Genomic DNA, 16,667 nt, shown 5'->3' with positions numbered 1-16,667 from the left:
AGTTAGATCACTCCAGGAAACTTACTCAGTGCCCCTTCTCAGTCAGATGCTATCCCACCTTCCCTCAGTGAGCCATTTCTCTCTCTCTCTCTCTTTTTTTTTTTAGATTTGGCTTTTGTGAAACTTGATAGGGATCACATTGAACCCTTTATTCTCCTGCTTAACATGTCCTTCCTGTGGGGATTATAATATATATCTTCAATCACAGTTTACTCAATGAATATTGCTTTATGTGAAATACAGGAAATTTTGCAACAATCTAGTTCCATTTATTCCTCCATGGTGTGTGCAATTATTGTCATATATATTGAAAACATATGAAGGTTTAAAGGAAATATTGTAATATTGTATTTGGGGTTTGTAATATATATGAACAAGAAAGTGAAAAATTAAGTCTATTTCAGAACTGGATGTAAAAGTCCAGGTATTGGTTTTAAATTTTTTATTTATGATCTTCTGTCTCAAAAGATTGTTGACTCAACATCTTAGCTTTTCAGGTTTTTCAGGTCTTAGGTTTTAACTATGTGGTTTTTTTTTTTAATTTCGTTTCTTTTAATCAAGTTCTTGAGTTGGCTTTTGGTATCTCGAAGGCCTTTATTTGGGACCTACACTTTAGCAAAACATTCTTTGAAAGTGAATTATATTTGTAGGCACTCAAGGAAAAGAGAGACTTCCCTTTGTTATCCTAATAGTTGGTCTTAGATGTCTGTGGACATAAATCTAACTCTTAGGCTATTTAGATAGTATAACCAATAGGAACATGTCTTAGATTCTGTGCTTTGATTTGGTAAGATATTTTTGATTAAATCTTGCCTTTGTGATGCACTTGATGTTAATCATGTTAATGGATATGAAACATGAATGACCCCAAAAGCACTAAGTAGCTCAGAGATTTATCAGTGTTTCTAAATTCCACAGGATGAAAATGTAAGTATAAAGCAGTGGCCTTTTCTATTATTATGTCAGACCCAAGAACAAGGTTTTTTTCCCATTAAATACTGACCTAGGCCTATTTTTTAAAAAATAGGGGCACCAGTGTGGCTTAGTCAGTTGAGCATCCATCCGGCTCTTGGTTTTAGCCCGGGTCATGATCTCGCAGTTTGTGGGTTTGAGCCCTGCATTGGGCTCCATGCTGGCAGCACAGAGCCCTCTATCTCTGCCCCTACACCCCTCACAAACATGCTCTCTCTTTCTTTCAAAATAGATAAATTAAAAAAATAGATAATACATATACATGAGTTGTTATTGTCAAATATATATCTGTTATAGGCCCAACAACACTGTTTTTTTCCCCAGCTTATTTGTGCAGAGCTTGGACATAGGAAACTGAGATCATGACCTGCACTAAAACCAAGAGTGTGATGCTTAACCGGCTGCGCTACCCAGGCACCCCCCCCACCCAAACAACACGATTTTATAGATAATGTTTCATGCAATTTTTTTTTTAATCAAAGGGGATATAATAGAAGAAATAATTATATTCTCTGTAATCACTGCTCTTTTTCAGTGTCATTCAAATTATTTTCTGGTGTTACTTCCTTTCAGTCTGATTATCTTCCTTTTTTATTTCTAGTAAGTCAGGTATTAGCAGCAATGAATTCTTTCAGGTTCTGTTTTCTGGGAATGTTTTTATTTTTGCCTTTATTTTGAAAGATTGTTTTACTGGATATAGGACTCTTAGTTGACAGTTTCTTTCAACACTATGAATATATCACCCCACAGTCTTCTAGCGTCCATCACTTCTAATGAGAAGTCATTTGTTAATTTTATTGGCCTACTCTTGTGTATAATAAGTCATTTTTCTTTTGCTGCTCTCAGTATTTTGGTTATTATGCGTTGGTGGATCTTTTTTATCCTACCTGGAGTTCATTAGAGTTCTTCAATGTGTATATTAATTTTTTTCATCAAATTTTGGAATTTTTCAGCCAACTTTTTTTTCTGCCTCTTTCTCTTCTTTCCTTCTGGCAGTCCATTATACATGTGTTTGTGTATTCAGTGGTGTCCCACAATTCTCTGAGACTGCTCATCTTTCATCATTCTTTTTTTTTTTCTCTCTTCTTTGGATTGCATACTCTCTTGATGTGTATTTTGTGGATTATTCTGCCAGCCCTCACAGCTATTAAGAGTCAGCTACTCACCTGCTGGTTGGTTGGAGGTTGTACTTAAGACTTTTAAGCTAGTGATGTTTTCACCCTTTACTTTTGGGTCTGTGTTGTGTGGTTTGGAGACTATTTTCATAGTTCAGAGAATTAATGAGTTTGTCCTGTGTTCAGCCACAGACCAGAGGCTCAGATGTTGCCTTTCCTTTTGCTTCTCAGAAGGTACAACCTGGGGCATCTACATAGTCTTTTAGAATATCAGGACGGCTTTGGTTTTAGCAGGTTTCTCTGTTTTCTGTTAAGTGTTTGGCCTATCTGCATCAATCTTTTGTTGGTCTGCCTCAAACGGTAACACAGTAAGCTGTTAGTCTCCACTGATTGCTTGCTGATTGCTGTGTTGCTTTTGACAGTGCTCTTGGGGCACAAGTTGCTCCAAAGTCTGATCCAAATAAAGTTGCCCCTCCACCTTGGCAGGCACAAATTATTGCTGGTTTTTAACAGTGCTTGTCCCCATCCTCTCCTCGGAAGAAGAGGATGCTATGGAGCAGGAGCTGGGAGTTGATTGGGAATCTGCTCTTCACTGGCTGCCCCACCAGGATCCTCTCTATAGAGCAGAAGCATGGAGTGAGTGAGAGGTGGTGGGAACTGGTGCTTCACTTACCACCACTGCCCAGTATACATCTTCTTCAGCACAAAGCTTGATGAGATGGCCGCTGCGGATACTTACCAGCTGCCAAAAAGCCCCAGTAACCCCAAAACCTGGAGTAGCTCTAGAAAACTGGGAGTAGTGGGAGCTACCACTCAGCTGCTGTGCTCACTAGGACAGCTCATCTGCAGGGGAGAGCTGTAAGGGAATGGAAAGCTGTGATGCACTGTCATTAGATGTGCCCCCATTCATTAGCTGTTTGCCCTTGTTTGCCCTTACAGAGTAGGAGCTGGAGGTGAGAAAAAGGTTGCTGCTTTCAGGCTGCTAAGCCCTCTTCCACACACAAAGCTTTGGGGGGCTGAGTGTAGTTCCTACCCAGATGTGATGCTGCCTTCTGTACTTACTGAATTCCATAGATTCAGTCAATCTCTAGAGACCTTGAATGATTGTCTTTGGCAATTTTGACTGGTTTAATAAATGTCTATCTGGGGGAGAGGTTTCACCTAACTCCTCATATCATCATTCCCCATACATGTATATAGTTAAAAATTTAAACACTACACAAAGTATTAAATGAAAAGTAAGTCTTCCTCAAACATGTCCTTAGGTCTGATTCCTAGAGGCAACAATTGCTACCAGTTTTTTATTCATAATTAGATACTATGGCTTACATATAAATATACAACTAATTTTTAAACCTGGATCATGAAGAACTTTAGCTGGCTGTAAAATGCAGCTTCAGGTTTTGAGCATGTGACTTATACCTGAAATGTATACTTTCTGGCTTGGGTCTTTGTAGGTCATCTAATTTGGTTTATTATATCCTTACTGGTAAAACTGGGTAGTATTCTCAGATCTAATATTAAACAAAGATTATAAACATCAAAATGATCATACTGTCAACATATTTAATGATTTCTCTTTTACTGTAGTGAACTGTATACAATGTTTCCTAGTATGGATATTGTTTTAGAAGTCAGATAATGGAGTGAGGGCTGTTAAATATTTTTTAGGTGTTTTTTTTTTTAAGCCACCTGAAGGCATTGCCTTAAAATAGAGCAAATTTAAAATAACGGCACTGGGTAGGTTCTAAATCTTTCATTTTAACTGTGATATTTTTAGAAATAAAGGGTACTTTATGTGTATGGGACACTCATGGCTTTATTCTTCTGCTTCAGCTCTGAAGACTGTTATTATTATTGATATCCTCTGTGAAGTAGTTTTGCTTTCTGACTGATTGCTATATGGAAAAGTACTGAATTATTTTCCCAAATGGAAAGGTTCAGCTGATAACAATCTTGTTTTGCTGCTTCACCTTCTTACTTATAGTTCTTGCCTCAGTAATATCTGCCTATTTGCATGAGATAAAACTGATAATAGAATTTCATCTGGGGAAAGATAATAAACTAAAGAAAATGACAAGTCTACTGGAAAGCAATTAAAGATGGCTAATCAAACTGTTGTTCAGTTAGAGGATAAACTTGCTGAGATTGTAGGAACTGTGTATGATGTGGATTGTGACTTTTCCTATACATGTCCAGAATTTACTATGGGACTTCTGCCTGTTTTAATTTTAATTAATTAGGCTGTTTTGGGGGAAGAGGCAGGGAAAAGGAACAAAAAATGTTTCTATTCTTTTGACTTTGAGAATAATTGAGGAAGAGAGACAGAGACACAGAGAAGGTAGCAATGTGGGATGGACACAGGGAAGCAGTATGCTCTCTACATTTTTTTAAATGTATGTCACCGCTCTAAACAGTTGGGATCCAACGTTAACCATGCAGAGTTAATCTTCATAGAATATGAGCTGAGTTTAAAATTTTAATCTACACTAAAATTTGTTAGTTTTTCTGACATTTTAATAAGAGATGGTTAAGCCACCTGTGTAAATTATGCTAGTAGGTATTACAGCCACATTGAATGGTCAGCTAGAGGCAGAGAAAGAAGAACTGAGACCAGGCAGGAAGTGTCTCTGAGGCTTCATAGCCCAGGGGTCAAGGCAACTGGCACTCTACAGTTCTACAGCAGGAAACACCATTCAGGGATCCAGGAGCTCCTGGCTGATAGATAGGCTTATCTCTAGTGTTGGGAGGCAGGTCAGGATGATGCTTGAGTCTAGTGCAATTTGATTTTTGGTATAAGACCTTTTGGGCAATGGTGATTCAGTGCTTGAAATTAAATGTTTTGGCTTAAAAATCTGTTTCCTAGAGTGGTTCAGGAGATGGGAATTGTATTATCACCTTGACAGGGCTGTTTGTATGGCCTGTAATCATATTCTCTCTCCTCTTGTCTTTAGCTGCTTCCTTTAGTTGTTACCTAGGTAACAAAGGTAGAAGCTACTTAAGGCCTGGGATGAAAGACTTTTTATCTTCATGAGTGTTTTCTTTAATCAGATTGCTTTCCTCCTAATACCAGGATCTACTGCTTTGCAGATTCACTTCATAGTCTATAGAAGTACTTCTCTCTAGTACCAGGGAACGTGGTGCCTATGCTAAATCTAGTTGGGAAGGGTTCACTGAAGGAGAACAAACTGCGGTATGATTGATATGATTAATGAAGGAGCCCTAGGAAATTTTGAAAAAAAGTGGGACTCTGAAAGAAATTTAGCTTCGGCAAAGTGGTATGTGGGGAACTTGGACAATTAGAGAGTGTATTAATCCTGAGTGGGATAGGGTCAATGTCAGTAACAGATAAATCTCAAAAACAAATGTTGAGCAAAAGAAATCAGACACATGAAGTACATTTATACAAAATTTATACAAAAGCCTTCTGTGGGATTAGATGTCAGAATATGGTTTGTGGAAGAGAATAGGTAGTTATTGGAAAGAGAGCAAAAAGAGGGCTTCTGGTTGTTAGTAAAAATCTCTTGATTTGGGTATCGGGTACATTGGTATATTATGTTTATTAATATTGAGCTGTAGAATTATGACCTGGTAGTTTCCTGCATGCATGTTTTACTTCAATATAAAGTTAAAAAAACAAAAGGCTAGTAATAGTTCAGGTCTGCTTATATGATGGTTTATTTGCCTAGAAATAGGAACTGGATAGATAAGGACTGGTTAAATTGTGTTATGTTCCTTATATCCCTGGGGAGTACAATGTAGCTATTTTGAGAATGAATAATTCTTTATGTATTGCCATGAAGCCATTATTAAGTAAAGGAAGTTTCAAAACATATATCAGGTTTATGTATACATAGGCTGGTATATACATAGAAAATATCTTGAATAGGCCACCTGGGTGTCTTATTTGGTTGAACGTCTGACTTCAGCTTAGGTCATGATCTCATGGTTCATGAGTTCGAGCCCCACATTGGGCTCTTTGTCGTCAGCCTGTCAGTGCAGAGCCGTCTTTGGATCCTCTGTCCCGCTCTCTCTACCCCTCTCCCACTTGCACTTTCCCCCAAATTGATAAATATTAAAAATAAAAAAAGAAGGGGCACCTGGTTGGCTCAGTCAGTTAAGCATCCGACTTGGCTCAGGTCATGATCTCACGATTTGTGGGTTCGAGCCCTGTGTGGGGCTCTGTGCTGACAGCTCAGAGCCTGGAGCCTATTTCGGATTCTGTGTCTCCCTCTTTCTCTGACCCTCCCCTGCTCACGCTGCCTCTCTCTCTCTCTCTCTCTCAAAAGTAAATTTAAAAAAACATTAAAAAAATAAAAAGAAAATATCTTGAAGGACCCACATTCATAACAGTGGATAGCTATAAGGATTGGCTTTATGGGTAATGTGACAAAGTGGAGAATGTTGAACTTTTACATATTTTTTTTTACTGTGAACATGGGTTACTCTTCTGATCAAACTGCACTTAAAAAATAAATTCTAAATACTTTAAAGGCAAATGTATTGGGAGAACTAATGTTACTATTCTGTTTAAACCTCTGAAGTGTGGTTAAAAGAAGAAAAGGAGTGGGGTGCCTGGATAGCTCAGTCAGTTAAGCGCCTGACTTGATTTTGGCCCCAGTCATGATCTCATGACTTATAAGTTCCAGCCCCAAGTTGGGCTCCATACTGACAATGCAGAGCCTGCTTAGGATCCTCTCTCTCTGCCCTTCCTCCACTCGTGTGCACATGAGTTTGTGTGTACACGCAAACTCTCTCTCTCTCTCCAAACAAATAAATAAAAACTTAAAGAAGAGGAGTGCCTGGGTGGCTCAGTCAGTTAAGTGTCTGACTTTGGCTCAGGTCATGATCTCACAGCTTGTGAGTTTGAACCCCACATTGGGCTCTGTGCTGACAGCTCAGACTGGAACCTGCTTTGCAGTTTGGTCTCCACCTGTCTCTGTTCCTCTCCCACTCACACCCTGTCTCTCTTTCTCAAAAATAAATAAACATTAAAAAATTTAAAAAAAAAAAAGAAGAAAATAATTTATAGGAGTAAATAGTGGTCCCCCCCACCAAGAGTTAATATAGTTCCACTTTACTCCACTGCAGATGGTGAGTGAGGCAGATTCTAATGACCTTGAATAAACAAAATGAATGTAGGCATTTGATGTAAAGTATAACTAAATTGCCTTTCAACTTGTCATTTTAGTTGATCCAGAGTACCAGAAGGAAGCAGAACAAAGACATCGAGAATTGGCAGCTAAAGCTGGAGGCTTTAATGATTTTGCAACTTTAGCTGTCATATTTGAACAGTGCAAATCAAGGTATGTGAAATAGTTCTATGTACTAGAAAGTGTCAGTTTAAATTTATTTTTATGTTTATTTTTGAGAGAGACAGAGCATGAGTGGGGGAGTGGCAGACAGAGAGAGAGGGAAACACAGAATCTGAAGCAGGCTCCTGGCTCTGAGCTGTCAGCACTGAGCCTGACCTGGGGCTTGAACCCATTAAAAGAGTTATCGTGACCTGAGCCAAAGATGCTCAACTGACTGAGCCACCCAGGTGCCCCTCATATACATATATACATATACATATATGCATATATGTATGCATATATGTATATATGTATATTTATTTATTTCCTTATTTATTTATTTAAAGCAAGCAGGGGAGGGGCAAGGAGAGAGAGAATTGCAAGCAGGCTTTGTGTTGTCAGGGTAGAGCCTGATGTGGGCTCAAACTCATGAACCCTGAGATCATGACCTGAGTTGAAAACAAGAGTCGGAAGCTTAACTGAGCCACCCAGACCCCACTAGAAAGTGTCAGTTTAAAATATAGCTCTAATATGTATTTACTATGTGAGTTTAGACAGTAAGGTTCAGTGGGCATACTATTGACCTCAGGCATTTTTGTGAACATTAGTGAGATTTATCTATGTTGGGTGACTATTACTAGGTAGGCATTTATTATATAATATTAGTTGTCTTCTTTCTTTTCCTAAGCCTTTCTTGAAAATGACCTTACAGAATTTTGGTTCTTCAGAAGTACCTTAGATGAGAAAAGGGTTGGATATTTGTTAAACCATATATTAAAAGAAATTAATTTACAAATTATTTTTTAATTCATTCAGAGGCAACCACATTAATTTTGTTTTTTCAGATTCTTTTAAATGGCTCTCTCAGTAATGGGACAGGTCTCACAAAAGAGCTAAGTGTTGCTTGTTTCTAGTTTTATAGAAGAAATGAGAATGTTACTGCCTTTTTTTTTGTTTGTTTTTTTAAGTAAACTCTGTCCAGTGTGGGGTTCGAACTTATGACTCTGAGATTAAGAGTCACATACTCTGTTGACTGAACCAGCCAGCCAGGTGCCCTTGTTAGACTTTCACTTAGAGAAGATATTTTAAAGATACTGATATTTTTGTTCTGCAGTGGAGCTCCAGCTTCGTGGTGCCAAAAACATTGGATTCACTGGAGATGCTTATTTTCAGCATTTCGTGTTGAAGCTCAACTTCGAGAACTAATCAGGAAACTTAAACAGGTGATTGCTAAAGTGATCTTTTCTTAAGTCAAATTTTGGCAAGATTCCCTGAGTACTATACCACAAACTATGCAAATTATGAGGTATTCTGATCTCCAGTTTGTAGGAATAGGCCCCATTTCTAACTGAGTACCAGGCACTATTCCCTCTTATCCTTTGGGGAGATTCTTTCCCTGGCCTTGGGGAGTTTCCTCACATTTATATGCTCAGTTGAACACTGGCAGAGGCTGTCCTGCAGATCTCTCAACTTCTGTTTCTATCCGAGCTCTCTTCTCTCCTGAACCCTTGGCCTGTGAACTCTAGCCATCTTGGTCTTCCTGGACTCTCAGCTCTGCCTCTTTAGCTCAGGGTATTCTCCAGGTTCCACTGGGTTTTTCCTCCCCTGAGCCTTCATCCAGAATCTCTCTCAAGGTGGACCGTAACCTGGGGTCGCTGTTGGGCCTATTTCATTTATTTTCCATACTTCATTTACTTCTCAGAGATCACTATTCTTTATTACTTGATATACAGTGTTTTGGAAATCATTATTTCATGTAAAACATTTTTTGGTTGTTTCAAACAGAAGGATAAATCTGAACCCTCTTATTTCATATGGCCAGAAACTGAAATCTCTAGAAATATATAGTTTTCAAAATAAAAGATTATTTCATATTATTCTGTGAGATTACCACTGTATGTATATTCTTTCTATAGCAAAGTGATTTCCCAAGGGAGACCTTTGAAGGCCCTAAACATGAAGTACTACGGAGATGTCTTTGTGCAGGCTATTTCAAAAATGTAGCTCGAAGGTAAGCAATAATGAGCTTGAGAAATGGATAAAGAAATACTACTGTATTTGACTACACTGTTGAACTATTTAATATTAAAGATTGATGGATTAGGGGCGCCTGGGTGGCTCAGTCGATTAAGTGTTCAACTTTGGCTCAGGTCATGATCTCATGGTTCATGAGTTCGAGCCCCGCGTCGGGCTCTGTGCTGACAGCTCAGAGCCTGGAGCCTGCTTCCCATTCTGTGTCTCTCCCTCTTTCTGCCCCTTCCTCACTTACACTCTTATCTTTCTCAAAAATAAATAAATGTTAAAAAATTAAAAAAAAAAGATTGATGGCCAGTTTAAGTTCTGTGATTACAGTGGCATCAATTACAGTGACTCTTCATTTCATAATCATCTCTTGTGCAGGGGAGCTGCAGTGGCACAGAGTAGGATACTGGAGCTCAAGTTTGATAGGAGGGAATTTGTAGGACAGCTATCTAGCATGGGATATCAGCACCTAAGTTGAATGACAAGGGTTTTTTTGCAGAGGAGTGGCCCTTTATGGAGTATGAAAGACAAACGTTGCGCATGGCATCCCTGAGGAAGGATAGCTTGGTGTGGAGTTTTCATAATTGAGCAGGATGGGGAAGGCACTCATATGGGCTGTGTTTGGTGTTGGGTGTTAGAATCTGAGTGTAGTGAGGAAGGGCATTTTTTTTTAGGGAAAGGGGTAATAATGGTGATGATGGGAGATTTATATACAAAGGAATTGATCACATAATGATGAAGGGAGTTGGAAGTACTGAAAGGGAGAAAATGAGAATAAGCCCTGTAGTGTTGGATTGGAATTTCATGGTTTCATTGTGAACTGACAGTTTTTAGTATAGTTAGATGGATGGATATATAGATGTGGGAATAAAATAGATGTTATGGTTTAAATATATGTGTTTGTATGTGTGTAAATATATATACACAAATATATCCTAGCGCTCAGATGGACTGGGAGCAATAACACCATAATAGCAATGAATATACTTAGTGCCCTTGATCTTGACTTAAAACAGCCATCTGCCACATAAAGGACTCAGAACTGTTTGGAGAAATAGGGGTAGGAAAGTACAAGATGAGCCAAGAACATCTTATTTTGCCAGCAAGTAAGAAGTGATCAATGAAGTTTGAGGCCATGTTAGAAGTACACTGGAGCTAGCTTGAATAGGCTCCAAGTGATCAAATATAGGATATATTAAGCATCAAAATAAATAATGATTGTAATAGATTAGATAGCCCACTGAATAAAATCTGAAATCATGAGTTTATAGTCATATAAATTACTAAGTGAATAAATTATAAGTTTAATGACAAATGGAATTAGTTGAGCACTTCTCCACAAAATTCCTTTAAAAAATTTTTTTTAATGTTTATTTTTGAGTGAGACAGAGAGAGAGAGTATGAGCAGGGGAGGGGCTGAGAAAGAAGGAGACACTGAATCAGAAGCAGGCTCCAGGCTCTGAGATGTTAGCACAGAGCCCAAGGTGGGGCTCAAAATCACAGACCGTGAGATCATGACCTTAGCCGAAGTTGGACACTTAACTGACTGAGCCCCCCCAACCGCCCTTCCACAAAATTCTTAATTATGAAGAGAAAAAGGGAAAAATTAACTTTTTATGGAGAGGTCTGGCAGGTGCTACCCAAATCAAGCTATCAAAGTGAACACCATTAGTAATGAAACAGATCAAAATCATGTTCTTCCTGATAGAATATAATGAAAAACACAGCTTAACTTCTGTGATATTCCTTCCAAAGATGTATTACCTAAATCTAATCATCCTGAAACAGACAAACTCAAATTGAGGGGTGTACTACAAAATTACTATTCAAAAAGCTATCAGAGGACACCTGGGTGACTCAGTTGGTTAAGTGTCAGACTTTCGATTTCACCTCGGGTCATGATCTCAGCGTCATGGGATTGAGCCCCGAGTTGGGCTTCATGCTGAGCATGGAACCTACCTGAGATTTTTCTCTCTCCTTCTGCCCCTTTCCCCTGCTCATGAGCTCTCTCTGTCAAAAACAAAAAAACAAACAAACAAACAAAAAAACACATAAATAGGAGCACCTGGGTGGCTCAGTTGGTTGAATGCCTGACTCTTGATTTTGGCTCAGGGCATGATCTCACAATTGTGGGAACAAGCCTAACTCAGACTCTGTGCTGACAGCACAGAGCCTGCTTGGGATTGCTTGGGATTCTTTCTTTGCCCCTTGGCCACTTCCATGCTCATGCACGTGCATGCTTGCTTTCTTTCTCTCTCTCTCTCAAAGTAGATAAACTTTAAAATTAAATAAATAAATAAGTAAAGTAACAAAATAAGTAAAATAACAAAAAACTGTCAAGATCATGAAGGTCAAAGAAAGACTGCCATTATGAGGTAGACTAAGGGGACATGAAAGGTAAAGTTAATACTTGATTCTGAATTGGAAACTTTTGCTATAAAGGATTTTATTAGGACATCTGGATAAAACTTCAGAGGGTTCTGAGGATTAGATGCTAGTATGTTAGATGTATTGGTGTTAATTCTCTGGTTTTGATGGTTGTATTATGGTTATGTAAGAGAATGTCCTTGATTATGGGATTATGCTCACTCAGATATTTGGGGATGATGGGGCATAAAGTTGGGAACTAATTCAAATAGTGCAAGTAAAAAAGATTTTTGGGAGCAACTGGGTGGCTCAGTTAAGCATCCCACTCTCTCTCTCTCTCTCTCTCTCTCTCTCTCTCTCTCTCTCTCTCTTTCCCTGTGCCCCTCCACTGCCTGTGTGCACTCTCTCTCTCTCTCCTTCTCTTTTTCAAAAAAAGTGTTTTCTTGTACAAATACATATGTACTGCAAAGTATAAGAACAATTATAATGCAGTCTGATCTGGGTTATAATGGAAATATATCTAAAGATTTATAAGAAATCATCTGTGGTGATGGTTGAACTAGGGCTAATATTTTGACAAGTTTTTGGAATAACATTTATGTAGGGAACTGTAGAAGAGGATAAGAATTTGAAGTTAAGAACATGAATTACAGAAATGATAGGTGTAATATTCTAATTATCAGGTTTTAGAATAATGAAAACTATCCCTTTAAAGAGAGATATAGCATCATATAAAGATTTAAGTCAGAAGACCTATGTTTGGGACTTGATTTCACCGTACATTAACTGTGTGACCTTAAGAAGGCTAGTTGATTTGTTTGACTCTGTTTTGACCTCTTAATAAAAGTAATTTGCTCTCCAAACTCACAGGTTGTTTTGAGGATTTATTAGAAAATCATTTTGGAAATGTTAAAGCACAAATACGATATTATTGTTACTATTAATACTTATTAACAAGAAATGTACTTAACTGAAATGACTGTTTAAGATGTATTATTATTTAAGATGGCTTGGTAGAGAAGTTATAGTGACAATTCAGTAAGTTTAAACTTCTGTTCATAACACTCTTTGTGGTAGAACACATTATTTATAATTGTTCATTGTTAGACTTAGTTCTCTACTTATTTTAGTGTTCTTGTCTTTATCCTTTGCTGTTTTTGTTTTTAGATCTGTTGGGAGAACATTTTGCACAATGGATGGGCGTGGAAGCCCAGTCCACATTCATCCTTCCTCAGCAGTAAGTTCCCTACTATTATTTTTTAAGTGTCTTATTTTTAATAAAGGGAAGAAATTTGTAAAGGTGTGGGAATAAGTAATACACAAATGTTTTCTACTTTTCACTTTGTGGTTATATTTAGCATACATCTTTTTTTTTAAGTCCATTTATTTATTTTGAGAGAGAATCTCAAGCAGGCTCCACAGCCAGTATGAAGACCCACCGCACAATATTGAGACCATGACCTGAGCCGAAATCAAGTCAGTGGCTTAACTGATCAAGCCACCCAGGCATCCCTAGCATATATCTTTATTACATAAAGCTATAAAGGTACTGATTGGCCCATGCCTTCTGTTTGAATGAAGAGTATAGGAATTAATTCAGAATTTTTGGGGCTATTAGTATTTGGCTGGTCTAACGTGGAATAAGACAGGTTACCTAGTTACCATCCTTAAATAAATTCTTTTGTATAGCTTCATGAACAAGAAACCAAACTCGAATGGATCATTTTTCATGAGGTATTAGTTACCACCAAAGTCTACGCAAGAATTGTGTGTCCAATCCGTTATGAATGGGTGAGAGACTTGTTACCCAAGTTGCATGAATTTAATGCACATGATTTGAGCAGTGTGGCCCGACGTGAAGTGAGAGAAGATGCAAGAAGGAGATGGACAAATAAGGAAAACGTAAAGCATCTAAAAGGTGAGTCAATCACTTGTTCTAGTAACTTAAGTCCAGGGAGGATATTTATGCTCCCATCTAATTACGGAAATAATGTTATAAAGCTTAGATTCTGTCTCTATCTCCTCAGAATGCAAAGAGTTGTCATGAGTCTCAGACTTTCTTACTTTTACTTCCTTCTTTTCTTCCAGTTAATCATGTTTTCCTTAATCCCTCTGTCCAACAACATTATTAGTGACAAAATCTGTTGAGCTTTTACCATGTGCTAACAATTTGCATTACCTCATTGAGTTTTTACAATAACCCTATGAGGGAAATACATATCCCCTCTTTATAGATGAGGAGATACCTGGCAGTGTATAATAATTTGCTGAAAAATCCCATAGCTAATAATTTGAGAGTCTGGATTTTTAATCCAAGGAGCCTGACTGGACTTAACCATAAAGCCATATAGCTCCCCAGCAGTTCATTGCTGTTTTTATTTTGTTTATAAAATTTTGTGACTCTTAACTTCAGAACATCTTTTTTTTTTCCCCCTAGGGGATTTTTCTGTGAAACGTTAGATCCCTAGTTGGGAGGTGTAAACACTTGTACTGAACTAGGACAAAAAGTTTAATTCTCAGCTCATAGACACAAAAAGCTTTTCAGTAAAGCTTTCTGAGGCCGATTTATAGAGCAAATTTTATTATGCTTTTATAATGTCATGAGAAATAGATCTGGAAGAGTCTTTACAAATGTAATATTTTGTTGGCAGTGTATAACTGTAGTACATGTTTGAATTAGGGACAGTTCTGGCTCTTTAGGCCTCCATGCATTCATTCATTTATTCCATTTATTTATTTTAATTGACTTTTTTTTTCCATGCTCTTATTTTTAATTTTTTTTTAAGTTTATTTATTTTTGAGAGAGAGAGCGTGAGCACTGGAGGGGCAGAGAGAGAGGGAGAGAGAATCCCAAACAGACCCCATGCTGACATTGTGGGGCTTGATCTCACAAACTTGATCTCTTGACCTGATCTGAGATCAAGAGTTGGATGCTTAACCAACTGAACTACTGAGGCACCTCTCTATGCTTGTTTTTTTTTGTTTTTGTTAAGTTTATTTATTTTGAGAGAGATTGAGAGAGAGAGAGAGAGAGAGAGAGAGCGAGCGGGGCAGGGGTAGAAAGAAAGGGAGAGAGAGAATCCCGAGCATGCTTCACACCATCAGCTCAGAGCCCAACGTGGGGCTCTAACTCATACACCATGAGATGATCTCATGACCCCTAAGCTGAAGTTGGACACGCAACCCACTGAGCCACCCAGGTGCCTGCATGCTCTTTATTTTTTATCCATATGCTACATTGTTTCTTTTGAAAGGGCAAATTTTAATTTTCTTTTTTTTCCTTGTTAGCATTGAAAAATCAGAGCATCTTGTTAACATTTCTAGTACTGAGTTTCACAACTAAAATTTTGCTGGATTAATTTGTAATGTTTTTAGATGGAATCTCAAAAGAAGTCCTAAAGAAAATGCAAAGAAGAAATGATGATAAATCCATATCAGATGCACGTGCTCGTTTCCTTGAGCGAAAGCAGCAGAGGTCCCAGGATCACAGTGACACACGGAAGGAAACAGGCTAAGCAGTGAATCCTCCAATTCAGGAAGTAGGAAGAGCAGCCAGGAAATGTGCTTCTACTTTGACATTTATATTAAATAGCACTACCAAGAGGAAGAGGTCAGCAGCCGTTATTAGCATGTGAGCTAAAATCAAAGTTCAATACCAATAAATGGAATTTGCAAAGAAAACATTGAGTTGCCATAGTCTTAGGCAATGATATATGAAACCAATGAAAGACAGTACGTGTGATATTTTCCTCACTTCAATTTTGCTGGCCTTAACTGGTATCAAATGCTGTCATTGAGGTATTTTCAAAGAACATTGAATTGTATTTAATCAGCGTGTATTCCATTCGCATTTGAAGCATTAAAAATTATTTTCCTTAAATCTCTTTAAGGCCTTCTTGTTGCTATTAGAATAGTATTATATCAGGTTATCAGGTGTGTGACCATTTCCTTCAGAAGGCTGAACATAAGAGGTTTTGACTCAGCAATACTTAGATGTCTAACTGTTTAATTGCTACAGAGCTTTATAGATATTTAGAGAAAAGTCTTAATCAATTAGTAAATAAGAAAATTGCCTATGGCAAGATTCTTTGTTGAATTATTATTAATCCTTAAATTGATTTTTCTGGGATTATATAAATTCCTTTTTATATAAAAATATATTGTTTAAAACAGTAGCTATAGCCATTAACCAAAGGACAGATGATATATGTATTTTTTTTTTAGTTGTCCCTACATACTTGTATCAGCACCATGTATGTAGTCGTGACAGTGTTTCAGACAGCAACCTCCACCTGGCCTATTCTCTTGCCTCCAGCTGCTTGGGTATGACCATGTAAACATCTGTTATGCTGATCTTGAGATGGGATTTTTTTCAAAGCAGCCAATGCTACATCACTAGTGTTTCAAATTGGAACCTTGAGGCTAGTTATATCACACTCAGGCCACACTCAGCACTTGCCCCTCTGTTGTTTACTGCCTTGTATTCTAGTTATTTGCGTATTTGTCTGTCTCCCTCACTAGATTATACGCTCCTCGTGGGCAGGGACTATGTCTTTTTCATCTCTGTATCTTTCACGGCACCTAGCACAGTGCTTTGCACATAGTAGTCATTCAATGTTTGTTAAATAAAGCTATTAGTGTCATTAAAATTCAAAAGGCAGTATAATGTGTGTTTTTAGATGCTTTTTGTAAAAATTAAGAATCTAAATTTTTTATAGGTAACTATTTTGCAGTTATTTCCTTTGTGTCTAAACAATTTTCTGTTCAGTACTAGAAACTTGAGCCTTTATTGAAAAATCACATAAGGACCCAAATATCTGTGTTTGTTCTTTTTTTTTTTTTTTTTTTTTTTTTTTTTTTTTTTTTTTTTTTTTTTTTTTTTTCTGTTCAGTACTAG

General features: G+C 37.6%; 1 protein-coding gene across 1 annotated transcript in view; it reads left to right on the top strand.

Moving 5' to 3' along the window:
• Positions 1 to 16,436, top strand: part of DHX40 (DEAH-box helicase 40) — a 48,613-nt gene extending 32,177 nt beyond the window's left edge. Inside the window, exons 13-18 of the mRNA XM_039247337.1 lie at positions 7,279 to 7,393; positions 8,496 to 8,604; positions 9,298 to 9,392; positions 12,938 to 13,007; positions 13,460 to 13,688; positions 15,146 to 16,436. Coding sequence (XP_039103268.1) covers positions 7,279 to 7,393; positions 8,496 to 8,604; positions 9,298 to 9,392; positions 12,938 to 13,007; positions 13,460 to 13,688; positions 15,146 to 15,285 — 758 coding nt within the window. The 3' untranslated portion in view covers positions 15,286 to 16,436. The remainder of the gene's footprint in view (positions 1 to 7,278; positions 7,394 to 8,495; positions 8,605 to 9,297; positions 9,393 to 12,937; positions 13,008 to 13,459; positions 13,689 to 15,145) is intronic.
• Positions 16,437 to 16,667: the final 231 nt, after the last annotated feature.

This window comes from Hyaena hyaena, unplaced genomic scaffold (assembly GCF_003009895.1).
Source record: "Hyaena hyaena isolate Hyena2069 unplaced genomic scaffold, ASM300989v1 scaffold_298, whole genome shotgun sequence".
Classification (NCBI taxonomy): Eukaryota; Metazoa; Chordata; class Mammalia; order Carnivora; family Hyaenidae; genus Hyaena; species Hyaena hyaena.
Note: the sequence above shows the minus strand (reverse complement) of the source record. Positions and strands in the feature narration are given on the sequence as shown.